General features: G+C 35.9%; 2 protein-coding genes across 2 annotated transcripts; one reads left to right on the forward strand and one right to left on the reverse strand.

Moving 5' to 3' along the window:
- The first annotated feature begins 5385 nt into the window (after positions 1–5385).
- Positions 5386–9614, forward strand: LOC107860347. Its single transcript, XM_016705670.2, has one exon. The coding sequence runs from the start codon at positions 6518–6520 to the stop codon at positions 9305–9307; it is 2790 nt and encodes a 929-aa protein (XP_016561156.1). The 5' UTR covers positions 5386–6517; the 3' UTR covers positions 9308–9614.
- A 2265-nt stretch (positions 9615–11879) lies between these two features.
- LOC107860348 (protease 2) lies at positions 11880–18815 on the reverse strand. Its single transcript, XM_016705671.2, has 11 exons — positions 18340–18815; positions 17490–17668; positions 17115–17337; positions 16893–17034; positions 16619–16819; positions 16325–16456; positions 15430–15558; positions 13785–14194; positions 13388–13604; positions 13007–13197; positions 11880–12367 (listed from the first exon to the last, which is right to left on the reverse strand). The coding sequence occupies exons 1-11, from the start codon at positions 18723–18725 to the stop codon at positions 12190–12192; spliced, it is 2388 nt and encodes a 795-aa protein (XP_016561157.2). The 5' UTR covers positions 18726–18815; the 3' UTR covers positions 11880–12189.
- Positions 18816–19110: the final 295 nt, after the last annotated feature.

The following is a 19110-nucleotide window of genomic DNA, read 5'->3' on the forward strand; positions in this document are numbered from 1 at the left end:
TGTCTTTCCTCACCATCCTTGCTCTCCACCAACTTAGAATAAGCCATCTTCTTAGACTCAACCTTCCTCTTAAACTCTTCGTTCCACCACCAGTCTCCTCGATGCTTGCCAGATCGACCTCTCGAGACACCCAACACCTCTTTAGCAGTTCTCTAATACAACTGACAATCGTTTCCCACATACTATCCACATCCCCTTTACTGCCCCATGCCCCCTACTCTTCAACTTCTCCCCCATTTCCAAAGCATTAGTCAAAGTCAAGCTACTTTACTTAATCCTGGGCCGAGCCTCCACTATTGATAACCAAGTCCATCACCAACAACCTGTGCTGAGTCGAAAGATTTTCGCTAGGTATTACTTTATACTCTTTACATAGTGCTCTATCACCCTTCCTAAGGAGCCAAAAGTCTATCTAAGTCTTGGCCACCGAACTACGAAACCTGATAAGGTGATCCTCCTTCTTTTGAAAGCTCAAATTCACTATCCATAACTCAAAAACCCTAGAAAAATCCAAAAGAGAAGTTTCTCATTCATTTCGCTCCCCAAATTCGAAACCACCATGCACATCATCATAACCTCTCGACAAAGACCCTATATGCCCATTGAAATCCTCTTCCATGACAAGCCTCTCAGTGCTGGAGATGCTACTCACCACCTCATCTAAAACCTCTCAAAAGTCCTTCTTCTCTTTCTCGTCCAAACCTACTTGCGGGGCATAGACACTAATAACATTCACCGTAGACCCTCCAATAACCAACGTAATAGACATCAATCAATCACTAACTCTTTTAACCTCTACCACATTCTCCCTAAGTTCTTCATCTACTAAGATATCTACCCCATTTCTATGTCGTACGCTACCCGAATACCACAATTTATATCCATCCACCTCTCTCGCCTTAATGCCTACCCACTTAGTTTCCTGGACACACACTATACTAACCCTCCTCTTTCTAAAAATCTTCACCAGCTCTATAAACTTACCCTGCAAAGTTCGTATGTTCCAAGACCCAACTCGCAACCTAGACGCTCCCTTATCCCACTTAGGCTTACTACCCCTTGATCCTAACCCCACACTCGCTCCTAGCCCCGACCCAGACCCAACACCACCTAACCCCGACCCCGACCTATGACATGACCTTAGTCTCCCATTGCCAATCACAACCACTATGCAAAAAGGGAAAGAAGGATGAAAAGAAAAACGAAAAAAGATAAAAAATGGGATATAGGAAACCAATAATATATGGAAAGCAACAAAACCAATAATACAACGCAAGTTTTGATAACCAACAATCAATAACAGAAACTACACTACCACAATAAGTAGATATGCTAGTAAACCAGGTAACAATAATCAAGCTAGTAGAATAAACAAGTAACACTGTTATGAAATAGCAAGAAACAAGTAAATCGTCACCCACAAACAAGATAATCAGCCCACAACAACACAACCAGTCACAACCAAATCACAAGAAACAAAAAAATATGACGGAGCTAGACTGAAAGGAGGAACTAAATATCAAAGTTTAGAGGTCACCGGGATACTCGTGCGTGCCAAGTCCTCTCTTCTTGCGTTCTACTGCTGGGTTCCGATAATTTGATGTCGAAATTGATCGTCGGAATTGAGTCGAACGCTTTATTTTCCTTTTCCTTTTACATTATGATGCAGTTCTGGTCAAATTTCCACTTTTAAACCTGAAGAAGCAACTTTAGTGGTCAGACTAAAGGAAAAGTAAAATTGCTCAATGCAAACTTAAAAAACAAAAACATAAGCTTTTATTTTCCATGTATTGTTTAATCCAAAGGGAAGAATACACATTATAAAGAAATGCATTCAATTTGATAAAATAATGAATTTAAACTTGTTCAAGTCCAAAAAGTAGTGAGTGAGGTTTGCCTCAGATTATATGAAGGGGCAAAGTTCTCATCTTGTGAATAACGTGGGACACTAATACCCTTGCACGTTCAAAACTGGATATTGAAACATTGGCAATATAGGACGGGAAACTACATCAAAATTTCTGATACCATATAAAAAGATAAAATACTGAAATAATTGAACCAAAGAATTATGAACCAATACATTCAATCTTAAACAATTAAAAATCTTTTCCTTCAATTGGTTATCTTCTATACTTTGTTGTATTAATTGAATTAAAATTAGAATTTAACGAGTATAATTTTTTGAATTTTTGAAAAAGGCTATTTTTTTTTTTTATATATAATTTGATATTCAAATCCAATAACTCGACTAATATGGGAGTTATGTCGCATAACACCAATAACCTAATTCAACACATTATAATTTTCGATAATATAAGCTAAGTATAGCGTTCAACTAGAATTTTTTTTTTAAATTTATACCAAAAATATCTAAAAGAAATATTTGATTATACATTTAAATGTTTATTAAAATACATCATGGTTTGAATATCTAAGTATAGTGTTCAACTAGAAAAAAAAAAATTAAATTTATACCAAAAATATCTAAAAGAAATATTTGATTATACATTTAAATGTTCATTAAAATACATCATAGTTTGAATATCTAAGTAAAATTAAGGGGTGTTCCACTCGACTAAAGCTCGTTTGATATATCAAATAAGGTGCCATATCCAAAATTAAATTTGAGATTAGTTTTATGTTAAAACAAATCTATATCTTTGATCAAACATAATATACATATCATCCCAAATTCAACTCTGGAATATCTTATTGAATTTGAGATGATTTTATCCCATCTCTTAAATAAAATAAATTAATTTATAAATTATCATTATATAACAATATAGGGAAAAAGTATCGTTTTCACCCTAAATTATAGTCGAAAAGTCGAATCCACACCTAAACTATATAAGTGACCTATTACACACCTTAACTATAAAAAAGTGATACTTTTACACTCTGTCAGACATTACACCACTTGCATGTGGTGTGGTGTTTTACACGCACTGTCATGTCAGCGTCACGTCAGCACAATCCGAAAAAATAATAAATTTATTATTTTCATAATTTTTTTTCTTTTTAATTTATTTTTTTCCTTCTTTTCAATATCTAAAACCTCCATTGTTATCAATGTCCAAAACCTCCATTACCTCCATTACACCATATGCACCACCATAAACTTTATCCCACCAACAAAATTACCATAACAATTAATTTCTTCTATCATTGTTCTTCATCCGTAACCCATAGTCTTTTCTTAAAATAAAAATAAAAATAAAAAAATTCTCAGTTGTAATGGCCATTATTGTTTCAAAAAATGGTCACTCGACTGTTGGCCTCTGTATTTTAACTGGTAATGACCAACACATTTTCGTACTTTTTCTATTTGTTTTTTCAGCTATAATTAAAAAAAAAATTAATATGGTAGCAACCTCCATTTTTTGATGGATTAATAATTAACAGACAGAGAGGAAAAAATCGACAATGAATCTGACTTTTTCGATGAGAATTCACCGGAAAACATCCTTGCTACAAAATTTTATAAGTATTTTTTTTTATAAAATTTGATTTTGCCCGTTTAAACATTAAATACAATTTGATTTTGTTCATTGTGAAATTGACATTGATTCGATGAAGGTGGAGGATGAATTGTGTTATTTGAGGATGAAGTTGGAATTTGAAGGTGGGGTGATGAAGAAATTGTGTTGGTTGGGGTGGGGGTGATGATGAATAAGATGGTTTGGGGTTGGGGTTGGAGTTTTGGGGTGGGGTGTGATGAAGAAGATGATGGTTTAGGGGTGGGGGATGATGAAGAAGATGATTATTTTGGGGTGGGGGTGGGAAGATGGATGCTGGGGGTTGAGGGAGGAGTATTTTAATTTTTTTTAATTATTTTTTTACATTCATTTTTAATTTAAACGTGTCATTTTTTATTTAAATAATTATGTATTTTTCACGTCAGATCTAGAGAGTAAAAAATATCAATTTTTTTATAATTGTGGTGTGTAATAAGTCACTTATATAATTTAAGTGTGGATTCAATTTTTTGACTTTTGTTATTTAATAGACTGAATGTACCTAAAATAAGTATAACATATGAGCATTAGAATGAAATTACGGAAAGATATATTATTTAAATATAATTTTAATTTTAATTTTATATAATATAAGGTGAAAATAATGTCTTTTTCCATACAATATACTAACGAGTCCTAAATGTGATGCCTAATGGGGATGAGGATTTGGTGGAGCTAGACAGAAAACAGCTTTTACAAGCTAAGCTGATCGATCCTTTGACTTCACCCATCACCGTTAAAAAGGTCGACCCTACCTTACCTCACCAATAACCAAGATCTTATATTATCCCACTTGATTTAACTTAATTAATTAATTCACTAAAAATAAAATTTCTCTCCGTTTTAAAATAGTTGTCTCTCATTAACTTAACATTTTCTTTAGAAAAAAATTATTAGGAGTTAAATATATACATTTTATTTAGTTATTTAATGATAAGAATGATATTGAAAGAATATAATGATATTCTCTTAATTTCATAAAAGGAACAACTAAATTAAAATAAATATATTTTTTTTAAAAGTGTACTACTCTCTTCATTTCATATTAATTGGTCATCTTACTAAAAATAACGGTCCCGTATGAATCCGTCGCTTTATTAAACCAACAAAGCATTAATTAAATTTATTTCATATTTTTCTTGTAATTAATTATTTTTAAAAATATTCATGTTTAGCTGTGAAGTTTTCAAATTTTTTTAAAGAGATGAATTAATAAAAGTGTCTTCGTATTTATAATTTATTAACATATGTATAACAAGAAAAATAACAAACTAATATATAACAACATAATATAGCCAGTGTATTTCTAATTTTAATTTATTTATCTATTTTAATTACCCATAGAGTTTAAAAATGAAAAAAGTTTAAATCTCACAGGCCTAAATTAATGACATATTTAATATACTGTAATAAACTATCCTTAACTGAACATACCAAAGTGAAAAGTTAAAATATAAAGTTGCCAAAATAAAGAAAAGATATTATTTTTTTAATAAACTAAAAAAGAAAGTGGTAAGACTAGGGAGAAGTTATATTTAATATAATAAACTATTCTTTAATTGAACATACCACCAATAGGGAAAAAAATATTATTTTTTAATAAATTAAAAAAGAAAGTGGTAAGACAAGTTCATAAAACATAGAGTATCTAACTTTTTGTTTTGTCCATAACCTTTACTATCATTTTGTTATCTCTTTAATTTCAACTTAACATATTCAAAATCACAAAATGCATTTTAATTATGTTTTACTTTCTTAAATTTCTATCCAATTAAACTCAAGTAAGTAAATAAATTAAAATGGGGAAGTACTGCAATAACAGCACAACTTATCTCTCTCTTTATGGTGGGGTTATGTGAAAGTCAAATATCACTTCTCACTGTTTTTAGAAGGGAAAAAGTTGTAAATTACACCATGCAATTTCTGTATGTACAGCCAAGCCATATTATAGAAGAGTCAATCAAGAGAGAGAATAGGAGAGATAGCATTGGTGTAATCAATAGAGGTATGCTTTTAGGCTCAGAACTGCAATTAATGCGCCTTTCATTTTGAGACTCTTGCTTTTACTTCTCTTTAACCCAAAACCAAACAAAAAAATAAAGAAAGCCTAGTGAGAGATAACAATAATAATATGGGAGTGTTTTTCTCTTTTTTTTTTTTTTTTCCCCTTCTCAACTCTACTTTTCAGGTGTCTTTGATTGAGTAATAGCTGGAGTTTTTTTCCTTTTGGAGGTGTAGATTCTTCTTGTTTAATTTTCTTTGGTGTCTTTTGTTTGGTGACCATTTGTTGGGGATCTACTTTCTTGCTTGCTTTTGGGTGTTGGGGTTTCTTCAAATTTCATTCAACTGGGTTGACTTTTGATTTGGAAGTTGTGGGGTTTTACAAAGGTGGAGTCTTTGAGCATTTTGGATCTTAACTTCCTTCTTGGGTTTCTTTTCTTGAGAGTATTTTTAATCTTCAAGAAAATGTCAGCATGAAATTTCTTGATTCTTGTTCTTTCAATTTCTCATTTCAAGAACCTGAAAGTGATTGAGGGAGTGTTTCAGTCAAAGATTACTGGGGTGTCACTGTTTTGGAGTCTGAATCTTGAAAAAAGGCAGAAATTTCAAATTAGGGTTTGTTTCATTCTATATATTTTTTTAATCAATTCTTTTGGTATATCAGTATCTGGTCTTTGGTGTTTGAAAGGGTTTTGTTAAAGCAAATGCTTTTGGGACTTTCCTTTCCCTCCTTAAGTTAGGGGCATTTGATTTTTGAAAGCAAAGTGTTTGATTCTGGGGGGATGCTTTTAGCTTGATTCTCTTGCTTTTCCAGAATTTAGGGTTTGTGACTAAGCCTTTCTTTTTCTGGGGTTTAGTGATAGATGGGCTAAAGACTCTCTCTGTCTTTGGTGAAGCTTTGTTTCGTCATTTTCTTTTTTTTTTTTTTTTTGAGTCCTCTATTTGTTGATTGAGTAAGGGGGGGAAATTTCCCACACAAAGAAAAAAGAGGTCTAATGCATCTTTCACTATGGAAGCCAATATCTCACTGTGCTTCTCTGATCTTGGATAAAAAGAGCAGAAAGAGAGATGGGTCTAACCATAACAATGAAGAGATCAAGAAGAACCCATCTGTGTTGAAGAAATTGCAAGAGCATAAGCTTAGGGAGGCTCTTGAGGAAGCATCTGAAAATGGGTCTCTTGTTAAATCCCAAGATGTGGACTCTCTGTCAGCACAGAATCAAGATGAGGGGTTGGGTCGATCCAGGTCACTGGCTAGGCTACATGCTCAAAAAGAATTCCTTAAAGCTACTGCTCTTGCTGCAGAGAGAACTTTTGAATCTGAGGAGTCTATTCCTGAGCTGGATGAGGCTTATTCAAAGTTCTTGACCATGTATCCTAAGTACAACTCTTCAGGGAAGATTGATGAGTTGAGGTCAGATGAGTACTCTCACCTTTCTGGCTCTTCACCCAAGGTATGTCTTGACTATTGTGGGTTTGGGCTGTTTTCATTTCTTCAGAGTGTTCATTACTGGGATTCATCTACATTTAGCCTGTCTGAGATTACTGCCAATTTGAGTAATCATGCTTTGTATGGGTGTGCTGAAAAAGGAACCGTGGAACACGATATTAAAGCTAGGATAATGGATTACTTGAACATCCCCGAGAATGAGTATGGTCTTGTTTTTACTGTTAGTAGGGGCTCAGCTTTTAAGTTGTTAGGTGAATCATATCCTTTCCAGACAAACAAAAAGTTGTTGACCATGTTTGATCATGAGAGTGAATCAGTTAACTGGATGGGTCGGTGTGCCAGGGAGAAAGGTGCAAAGGTTGATAGTGCATGGTTCAAATGGCCTACCCTCAAACTATGTTCAACTGATTTGAGAAAGCAAATTTCAAACAAGAAGAGGAGAAAGAAAGATTCAGCTACTGGTCTCTTTGTTTTTCCGGTCCAATCTAGAGTTACTGGTGCAAAGTACTCCTACCAGTGGATGGCACTGGCACAGCAGAATAATTGGCATGTTTTGCTTGATGCTGGTGCTCTGGGTCCAAAAGACATGGATTCCCTTGGGTTGTCTTTATTTCGACCGGACTTTATAATTACTTCATTCTACAGGGTGTTTGGTTATGACCCAACTGGATTTGGATGTCTTCTTATCAAAAAATCTGTGATGGGAAGCCTTCAAAATCAGTCTGGGCATGCTGGGTCTGGCATAGTGAAAATTACTCCTGTTTTCCCTTTGTATTTGAGTGATTCAATTGATGGTTTCCCTGGATTGGCTGAGGATGATGAAGCTGGAGAGAACAGTGAAGTTAATGCTGAAACTCGGCCAGGATCTCAGTTGCCAGCCTTTTCTGGTGCATTCACTTCTGCTCAGGTAAGGGATGTATTTGAGACAGAGATGGAGCATGACAACAGCTCTGATAGGGATGGAGCAAGCACAATATTTGAAGAGACTGAAAGCATTTCTGTTGGGGAGGTCATGAGAAGTCCAGTCTTTAGTGAAGATGAATCATCTGATAACTCCCTGTGGATTGACTTGGGCCAGAGTCCTTTGGGATCTGATGGTGCTGGGCAGTCTAACAAGGAAAAGATTGCCTCTCCAGCACCCCCATTTTGGTTTGCTGGCAGGAAGAATAATAAAAAGCTCTCTCCGAAGCCTTCAAAGATGTCAAGCAGCCCAATGTATGACAGAGAGTTGAATCCAGGACGCCATGAAGACGACCATGTGCTATCATTCGATGCAGCTGTTCGGTCAGTATCTCAAGACTTGGATCATTTCAAGGAGATTCCTGAAGAAGACCAGTTTGATAAGAGAAGTCCTTCAAGAGAATTCAGAGAGATCGAGGAAGAACCTGAGACCAGCAAACCTGGTCACACATTTGATTCTGGTATGGGCAACTCAATTTCAATTTCTCGGCATCAAACCCTTGATAATGGATCAGCCTCTGAGATATGCCCGGAGATAAAAGAGAGTGCTATAAGAAGAGAAACTGAAGGTGAGTTCAGATTATTGGAAAGGAGAGAAGGGAACAGATATGCTGGTGGTAGATTTTTCGGTATAGAAGATGCTGATCAGCCTGGAAGCAGAGGAAGACGTGTATCCTTCAGCATGGAAGACAACCGCAAAGCTCGTCTGAGCCATACACTCGAGCCTGGGGATTTGTTAGCAACAGGTTTGGATGATGACGAGTTCATTAGTGATGGCGATTATGATGATGGACAAGAGTCGGACAGGAGAGAGCCCGAGATAGCGTGCAGGCATCTTGATCACATCAACATGTTGGGTCTCAACAAAACTACTCTCCGGCTGAGATATCTCATCAATTGGCTAGTTACCTCGTTGCTTCAGATAAGATTTCCTGGTTCAAATGGGGAAGACAGTTCACGACTTGTTCGCATTTATGGTCCGAAAATCAAATATGAGAGGGGTGCAGCTGTTGCATTCAATGTGCGAGACAGAAACAGGGGTCTTGTTAGTCCAGAAATAGTTCAGAAACTGGCCGAATCACATGGCATCTCTCTGGGCATTGGCATCCTAAGTCACATACGAATCTTAGATAACCCAAAACAGCAGCAGCGGTCTCTGAGTCTTGATGACACTACCCTTTGCAAACCAATGGAGAATGGCAAGTATGATGGTAGAAGTGGGTATGTGAGAGTCGAAGTTGTTACTGCTTCACTTGGCTTCCTCACTAATTTTGATGATGTCTATAAGTTGTGGGCTTTTGTGGCTAAATTTCTTGAACCTGCCTTTATTAAAGAAGCTGGAATCCCACCTGTCGCAGAAGACGCTGAGGCATGAAGCTAAATGAGGCTGATTTAGTAGCTTTTTGCTCCTATTCTAGGATGCAGGAATCTATCGCCAACAGCAAGTTCACTACGAAAATCTGATGAAAGTTGCAGGAGAAACAATGAAAAGGTCTGAGCTGTATTCTTTTGGTCCCTCTGTTTCTTCGATGCATTCGGGAGAAATTTTTTTATTCTTGTCTTTAATTGCTTGAATGTTTCTTCTTTACCTTTTTGGAGTTTCCTGTAGAGTTGGAGTTAGGAATTTGTATCTTCGAACCAAAGCAGTTATAAGCCAGGGGTTTTATGATCCCCTTCCACCATTTGCCCTCTTGCTTCTCAGCTGTGTATAATGATCATTCATGCTTTCTCAGGCTATTATAGAGTGCCTTATCCTTGGTTCTTGTCATCAGCATAATTTTGTTGAAAAAGAATATTCATACTGTCCAGTATCTCCGTTGAATGAGTTCGAAGTTCATGGTCACTTGACCAAGTTCCTAGTTGTTTAATGAAGTAAATATTTGCCTTGTATAGGCAACTAATATTAGAGAGTTGTGCTACTCCTTTTGGTTTATTCTGCTGTCACATTTTCCTCTTAACAAGTTAATCCTATGCTGTTTCTTTTGACTTGCTACAAGTTATCTATTTGAATCACCTCAATAATCGGCTCGAAAACATTTAACTATTCTCTATTAGGCTGCTTGTATATTTCAAGATTTCCATCAGGGGTTGAAAGGGATTGTCATTTTGGACAAGATCATTCCGCTTACATTGTTTGACTCGAATGTCCTTGAGAGTATTTTATATCTCCAGATAATGATAAGCTTATAACTTAGTATGCTTTAGCTTTTGTCCATTTTCATTGCCCTTGTTCTCCCACTAAATAAACCACAGAGAAAAAGCAGTGTATGATTTGAAGTAAATGGGACCTTCAATTATCAGTAATGCTAATTATTGTAGTTGGGGCCACCACCCATTGAGTTTTGTTTGCCACAGAGATAATAGTGAAGTGAGGTCTTGTATAATACTACTACCATTGTACTAATTTTTTCCCCTCTTCTTTGGGTTTTTTTGATTCTGCTTTCCCTTAGGAGGAGGTCCCAAAATTGAAGGGGACCTTGCCGAAAAAAAAAAAAAACTAGTACCTTTCTTTGATGGAATAATTGTGTTAAATTAGTGAAACGTCTTTTCTCTTCATCGTCACAGATAAAAATGTGAACGGTACATGCAAACCATTTTTTCTATCATACTAAAATATGTCAATCAGTAATCATGTCTCGTCTCAAATTGGTTCTGCTTATACACATGATGAAATTTAACTAGTTATATATGAATATTAACAGTCATTTTCCTCTTTACATTGTTCATTTTACTCAAATACTCATAAATAAATTATAATTTAAAACAAATTAAAGATTCTCTATGGGTTGTAGTTATTTACTTACCATATAAAGCATATGAGTCTCTGACTATAGAAAAGAGCTACTACTGACAATGTCAGATAATTATGACTTTCTTTTATGAACACCAACGAATGGAAATCATCTTAAATCTGACTTTGAGTGTTGAAATTTTTTTTAAAAAAATCGAACAAAAACATAGATGTACTTTCGTTTGATTTGTCATGGTATTAAAGAAAAGATATTTAATCAAAACTGATAATGTGTGTCCTTTATTTATTTATATTTATTTTTATGGTGGTTGTCTTGATGTTTATCGTTTGAAATGAAAAAAGATTGCAATGATAGTGAAGATGTAGCCACGTCAGACAAACTAGTTGACAGAATTTGGTAGCTTATGTATGGTTGATTGACGAAGGGACATTTTCATATGTTGGAAGGTTAGTTGATGCGTTGACAAATTTAGACACACACTAACAACAAATCCACGTGGCGCCAGCAATGTTTTATTTGGGACTTAATTGCTACTCACCAATGTCTTCAGCTACTATTAGATTAATACACACAATTTTTCATCTTAATCTCTTCAACAACAACCAAATCATTAACTTTGCTTGCACCAATAACACTAGTGGATACGTGCTACCTCAAACTCGCTCAATAGACAAGAGATTCATTTTCATATAAGAAACTTGAAAAGACCGTCGCTCAATAGACGAGATATTCATTTTCATATAAGAGACTTGAAAAGACCTTCTTCTTTGTACAACATTTAGAGAGGGGTTATAAGAGATTATTTTCACTAATGTACAATCTCCTTAGCTTCTTCATATGTTTATCTTTTAATATTTTAAATTCCCTTCATGAATATTCTAGTTCAAAAACTGCTTCCACGTAGGCATTACTAAATAATTCTGACCTTCAAGATTTTGACAATGCAAAAGAAGCAGCCTGACTTTTTTTTTTCTTGTGTTTCCAGAAGGATTTAAATCTGTCTTTCATATCATTAATCAACTTTATTAACCGTTAGGCAACGCTACTGAATGCAATCAGACCAAATCACTTATTGAAAAGTCTGTCATGCATCCAAGAGAAGATGCACAGCATTTTTCAATTAACAACAGCTCTAATAAGTTGGGCAAGAATGTGGCAAGTAAAGACTAAAGGAGATTCCTCCTGGAGAACAACTTTGCTGTAAAGGACAAAGATTAGTAGGAATATTCGATCCCCTGCTTAAAAGTGTGCTGTTACAATCAGTTTCATATGGAAAGTGAAAAATAAGTTGAGATCCCAGGGTATAAGCTTTTCTATTCTACATCAAATTAATACAACATACCTAGTGTAATCCCCACAAGGGTAGTCTGGGAGGGTGGTGTGTACATAGCCTTGCCCCTATCTTGTCAAGATAGAGAGATTGTTTCCGATAAACCCTCGGCTCGAGTAAAATACATCAAAAAAATCATGTAACGCGAAATTAATTAATAAAGCAACTTATTAGCTATGATTCCATCATCTTAATAAGAAAAGCTGTCTCCAGTGCTGACTCCTTGCAATGCAAGTATCGATTTTCTTCAACTATATCAGCTGTCAAATTAAGCAATACTGGATGTTTAGGATCATAAACGGAATATTCACGCACCCGAGCAACATATTTTGCAGCTTCCCACACTCCAAACCTGAAAAATCATGCAATATTACGGGGAAGGACTTACAACACAATGAGTTGCAACTATTCCTAATCAGCAGAAACCTATGCAGACGGATGACAGTTCACTCAGTTAGTTAATGACCTTGGAACAATTCTTGGTAACCGAAAAAGGATGATGGTTTCACTTAATTTACACCTAGGAGCAGTTCTTGATGGATCAGGTTCATTACACCTGGTCGGTCCTAGTTGTCAATCATAGCACTGTAGCACATGAGGGTTGCTAGAAAATGAAAAACATAATGTTGATGGATAACATTGGAGTTGATTTAACACCTAAAAATTATCACACAGATGGAAAGGAATCCCATGAACAGCTAGAAAGATAAATATCACGGAGGCAAGCAACCATGCGATTTCCCAGGTATGACGGCGAAGAGGCTGCTAAATGGGGTTTAGATCAAGTAAAGAGGTAACTAAAATCAAAGTCCCATTTATAAGATGGAGTGACTCCTACAGTTCGTTGTAAGTCAAACTAAGTAATAGTGTAAAAGACTGCGCTTTATTCAAAGACCACATATTAGTCACCTTGACAAGAAGGGACTACCATTTAATAAGCCTGAGGAAGTCAATTAGTCAGCAAAAGATTTCAGAAAATTATGGGCCTTACCGTGTGTAAAATGAAGATGTCACCAGAATAGCTGGATATAAAGTATCTTTTTGAATGTTATCATAAGGTGAATATTTACGTATCGCCTGAAAGTCATTAATGTCCCCGGGGTACCCAAACTCTTCATAGTCAGCAGGTGTAAGCGGTAAGATTGGATTGAGGAGCGTGTTTGTTGGATCCAAAAAAGGTACCTGTAAGAAGAGGTAGACAATTTTTTCAATAACGTCAAAAGAGAGGTTAAAATAAAAGAAGAGGAGTTAGTAATAGTTTTCTTTTTCATCCTTTCCTCTCCTTGTTGGGGTGAGGGACATCAAAAAGATTAAGGAAAAGAATGATTTGAAGGATGCATAAGCAATAGCACATTCAGAGCTTTTGGAAGACCTCCATAACTGCTGCTCGCAATAGACTTGGACATATATTTATAGCTGAAGCCACCAATAGCCCCCCAGCACTATAACCCCACCCAGCGAGCTTGTTGCCTTGCACAATTTCCCTCTCAATTAGGAATTTAGCACAGGATATGTAATCATAAATGGAATTGATCTTCTTTGTGCGCCTGCCATCATGGTGCCACTTTTTCCCACCACCTCCTCCACCTCTGAGAATGAAGAGAATAAAAGGTCACGTCAAGCACTAGTCACTTACATAACATCATAAGAATATAACCTTTCATAACTTCATAGGAATAGGATATCTGTAAAGATATGAACTAGCATTATTATAGAGGAAGTAGTAACTGTGGAGCCAAATTACTAAATTGGACGAAGAAATAACGCACCTGACATCAGCATATGCAATGACCCAACCACGATCAAGAAGACTTTTTAACTCACTGCGCCATCGTTTGTCTAATATCTCTCCATAAGCTCCATGTCCATAAAGTAATCCAGGATTCTCAGCTTGCTTTTTCCTCCTTCGCGAATAGACAACAGTCAGAGGAACAATGATACCATCATAAGACGTGACATCATGAACTTCACAGGCATAGAACTCAGAAAGATCATTCCACATAGAATGTTCTTCAGGATTGATTTTGTTATTAGAGCCTAAATTCCTTGGACTCTGGATAAAACTAGCTGAAGATGATGTTCCATACAACACTTTTGTAGTTTCATGAAGCAAGTTTTGCTGCTGTACTATATTCCATTTTCCACATGATATGTCATAATCGACAACTGCATCAGGCATCTATAAAACAGTGAATTTTAGACAAAAAAATCATATAATCTGTAGTTAATTCGTTGTCAAAAAAATTGTAATCTTTTGTAAATTAATTTTATAAACATCTTTTTCAAGAAGTTCCTTCGAAATAAAAGAGGGTTATTTCTACAACATCTTTGGGTCAGAAAGTTGGAAGCCCAATGCCGGAATAATAAAGGAGCAAGGCTGACCTACGCACCTCAGCACTACATTCATCTTTCCAAAGAACCTAAAAATGTTAACAGTTTTGAATATTATTTTGCCGCGGAAAACTGTAGCTGTTAGTGGCAGATTGCCAAAATACACCACCCTCTCAATCTAAAACATTATGCTTGCATAAGCGAAGAATAGAAAACAGTGCTGGCGGGCATTTGGCAGTTGCAGTTTCTGCTACTAGATGTCATTTTTTTTGGATAACCGTGGTGTCCGGGCAAGCTTACGTGCACCTTGAACAAATCCCTGGGATAACTGCCACCTCCCACAAGCAACAGATACCACGAACCTTTGTCCACCAAGGCTAGGACAAATGAAAAGAATCACTCAGTGGTTTTTTTGCCTCTGTGGAATTCGAAGTCATAGATTTTGAGTGCTGGTAAAAAAAACAATAAGCCTTTTTCAAGCATGATCTAGTCTTGTAAATTTACAAATTGCTATTTCATAGAAAAACAGATCACACCCAGGAGATTATATAATCAAAGCCAATTAGTTGTGGTGAGTTGAACCCAAGATTCCACCCTAATCTCTCTCACAGATCGTGTTAAAAAATAAGAACTTAATAAACGCGTAAACACATAGTAAGAGTGTACAGCTTGTTGGCGCACAGCTGATTGCGGATTTGATCACTGTACTAGCCATGCAACAAGCCTACTCAAGAGAACCATGGATTATTGGATTAGTCCTCCTCCATGGAGATCAAAACAGTAGAAATTAGAGAACGGAAGTTATAGTTATTTGTGCAAAAGCATTCAATTCCTAGCATGGGCACACTTGTTAGTGGTAGGGTGGGGGAGGCAAAATCATATTATTTTGAACCGACACACTAACATTTGAGAGACTCATAAAGACCATGAATTTTGAGCTCAAACTACAAGAGCTCATTCTGTTAAAAGAGGAGTGAGATAAAACTTAATAAATTTCATTGAAGTTATTTTCTTTGGTTTATACAAAACTATTTCTACAGTAAAATATATGAAATAAATTAATAAAACTTGACAAGTACCTACCAAAGGGGATGATATTGTGAATCGCATTGTTGAGGAGTAGTAGTCATAATTTGTTCCAGGCATAATTTGAGAGACATTCTTTGGTAGAGGCAAAAACTGTGGACTGAGTTCTTTGAGCTTAATCTCTTCCTGTCCAGAGAAAATTGGAGAAGGGAAAGGGCAGGAGGAGTACAACAGTGAGAAGCAATTCAAGTGAAAAACACATTATTGCTCAAAGACAATTCTAAAAGAAAAAAGGAAAAAAAAGGCAAATTATCCATTTCAAGCAATAAATGCACATCAGGTTGCAATCTTAAGAGTAAGAAGCTATAATGTAAAATGTGTCTTGAACTTGTATCATTACTCAGTAGTTTGTGTGTATTATATATATTTGCACATTTCTCCTGTTCATTAATTTTGGCTCAGAGCAACTAGAGGTAAGACAAATATATCAAAACAAATGTTGCACTTATAAATAGCAAAATTTTCCCAAAGGAGAACTTTCTGGAACCTGGTATACAAAGTTAGTGGGCGCCTATGGGCAACTCTTGGGAGTCCAGCAAACAAGAAAAAAGAAAGCAAGCAGTTGCACTTGCAAGGACAAAAGAGTCTAACCTTGAAAGACATATGGTGTAAATTGACATCATTAAATACAAAGAGTACCATGTTCAAAAGAAAAGGATGATAATTATCTCCATGGGTTGTTTACTTCTTTGTGAGGATAGGGGGAGAATGGCTTGATCATTAAGGTTATGCTTGTTTAAGGTTTCTGTATTAACTATAAGCCACAAAAGGATTAATCTAAACAGAAATTTATAGACCTGAGGCCATCCTAAACAGGCAAAGTAAATGACTTCAGGTTGGAATAAACAGGAAGAGTTATCAAAAGTACAAACCAGAACCAAAATAAGATTACCTTGACACTTGGCAGAGGTAGAGAAATGGAACAAAGTCTAAAATTTCGGCCATCCCGCACGATGAGCACCAAGTGCTTGTCACTGAAATCAACGTCTTCAATTATGAACTCCAAGTTATCACTGAATATATTCTGTATTGTTAATGAGAAATCTATGAGCCAAAGGTCCCATCATGAATGAATATTATGCTTTTCAGATGAAAGGTTATTTAGCCAGTGGAAGGATAGATGGCAGTTGGCGCGGGGACATTTAGAAGTAAATTTAGTAAAAGTTCCAATACAGTACAAACTCACTTCCCACTTCCTTCCATTCAGTGTGCAGTTAACAGGACTACGTAAAAGATAATGGTGATCAACTGATTGTCCATCTTTAGCAGCATCAGTAAAGAGGTAAAGATACCCTTGGTGATGCTCGACAACGCAGTGGGATTGAGCCTCACATTCCCACACAGGTATCATGCCAGACAAAGGTTCAGCAGCATCTATCAGAAAGATCTAAAAACTAGTCATTGACAATAAATTGTCTAACAGCAAGTGTACAAAAAATGTAGATAATGCTGAGTATCACCTTTGACGATGTAGTAGAGAATATATGTACTGTCACAAACTGGAAATCCTTAGTATGTCTTATGCTTACGTAGCCATTCTCGCCAGGCTCTTCTAAAAGCAACACATCGTCTTGTTCAGACCCAATCATACTACAGTAAATCCTGAAAAAAGAATTGGACACAAATGAGACATTGGGCATACGCCGGAAATAATCTTTTAACTAAATAAGTAAATTTCCAACCTATAAGGCCTCTTACAGTGATCAGTGACAACATAAAGCAATGCTTGTCCACCTTTCCCCCAAGCTATGTTTGAAACCCAATCTTCTTGGGGCTTACTACATAGTGAACCGAAATTTAAATCTCGCACATACATTTTGAAGTAATCGTTATCCTTATCATACATTGTGTATGCTAGATATCGATGATCAGGGGACACTTCTGATAATTCTTCGTATGCATAACCTTTAATTTAACAAAGGGAAAAAGGTCATACAGCATGAGTAAAATGAGCCGTGAAATCAGCAACCACTATAAGGGTGGCTATATAAATCCTTGTGAAAAATTCTACTATATTTGGAAAACCAACACAAAGAAAGTAGTAAGAAAAGCAAAACCTCCAAATTTTTCAGCTTCTTCATTGTAGTCAAGAAGCTTCTGCTCAATTCTCTTCCCCGAAGTAAAATCAAAACCTGCTGAAGGAGATTTATTGGAAATGAAATCTTCATTTGCCCGTGCTAACCTCCTACACAGCACTGGATATTGCTTTCCTTCTTCCACTCGCCTATAATACAACCTGCGGCGACCAATATCCACCTCCATAGTGTAAACACAAGTATCACATTTCAGAATCCAAACAACAAATATTGAGGGTTTCTGTATCCAAATAAACATTCCAATGACAACTACTCCCTTCATCCACTTTAATATTTATCACATACTTCCTAATTTACCCTTATTATTAACTACAGTCATTTATCAATGCATTTCCCAAAATATTGAATTTATTACTCCTTCCATCCATCTTTACTTGTCAAGTGCACTAAAAACAATTCTACATCTTTACTTGTCCAATATACTAAAAACAACTGTCCAACTTTACTTGTTCAGTTTGGGAAACCAAGATAATTTACCATTATGGGTCTATTTTACCCTTGCTATTAACAGTAATCATTAGCCAACGCATTTTCCAAAGCATTGAATTTATTATATTCAAAAGGTGATGCATTAAACTTAATCTTTTATTTATTGCTTGTTAAGGGGTGTGTCATGTCAATCATAGACAAGTAAAGGTGTACGGAGGGAATATATTCAAAGGGTGAAATAATAAAATTATCATTCTATTTGTGCTGAGTCAATACTGGACAAGTAGAAATGGACGGATGGAGTAGTATGTCTTCTAAATTAATTGAGGTGCTATATGAAATTCACTCAATTCTAACAAGAAAAATGAAGCGGAAGAAATACCAAGGACCCCAACGAAGGGGAGGGGTAGATAGGTCATTTGACAAGCGAGAGCCCATTTCCGTCTGAAGTTTAGACTGAAGGCGTTCAGTATCAGACATAACAGCTTCAGTATACTTCTCCTCTTGTTCCATGTACACATCCATATGTCGCATTGCTACTTTGTCATTTAGCTGTGACATCCAGCTGTACGGGTCCTCCCATGACTCGCCGTGATGGGTGAAAGTCACCGGCTTTTTAGGTGGATTTGGAGGAGATGGTGGTGCTGGTGGTGGTTGAGGCTTCTGTGGTTTGTAATTTGCATAGAAAATGAAGTGGATACGCGGCGGCGTTATACGGTGGTGGTGGTGGTGGTGGCGGCGGCGGAAGGAGCTTAGTAGGTGACGCATGGTCGCAGTGAACGGGGAAATTGGGGTTCAGGGTTTAAGCACTAATACTATTACTTTGCAAAAAAAAAAAAGAAATATTTTTGTATTAAGATTGAATATAAAAGGACCAGAATGCCCTTCATTTAGTTTTTGGTGAGAAAATGGTCATGTATTATGTCTTGTTAAAACTTAAATTTTTTTTGTGAGATGGACTTTATTTTGAGAATGATTTTACCACTTAAACTTCTTATATGTTGTGTGAAAGAAATTTTATTCTTCATAAAATATTAAAATGATTTTGAATGATACAGTTATTGTACCGAATAGCTGACATACTTATATTTTCAGGCAACATTGATTTAGATTTAACTAATACTCAGCTAACATTTTTCTATTACATTAAATT

Source organism: Capsicum annuum, chromosome 2 (genome assembly GCF_002878395.1).
Source record: "Capsicum annuum cultivar UCD-10X-F1 chromosome 2, UCD10Xv1.1, whole genome shotgun sequence".
In the NCBI taxonomy this organism is placed as follows: Eukaryota; Viridiplantae; Streptophyta; class Magnoliopsida; order Solanales; family Solanaceae; genus Capsicum; species Capsicum annuum.

Coding starts and splice junctions, on each gene's coding strand:
- LOC107860347 (XM_016705670.2), top strand. CDS start 6,518: ATGCATCTTTCACTATGGAAGCCAATATCTCACTGTGCTTCTCTGATC.
- LOC107860348 (XM_016705671.2), bottom strand. CDS start 18,725: ATGCGTCACCTACTAAGCTCCTTCCGCCGCCGCCACCACCACCACCAC. Junction 14,195..15,429: donor TCACAATATCATCCCCTTTG/GTAGGTACTTGT, acceptor ACTGTTTTATAG/ATGCCTGATGCAGTTGTCGA. Junction 13,198..13,387: donor TGCGAGCAGCAGTTATGGAG/GTCTTCCAAAAG, acceptor CTCTTCTTACAG/GTACCTTTTTTGGATCCAAC.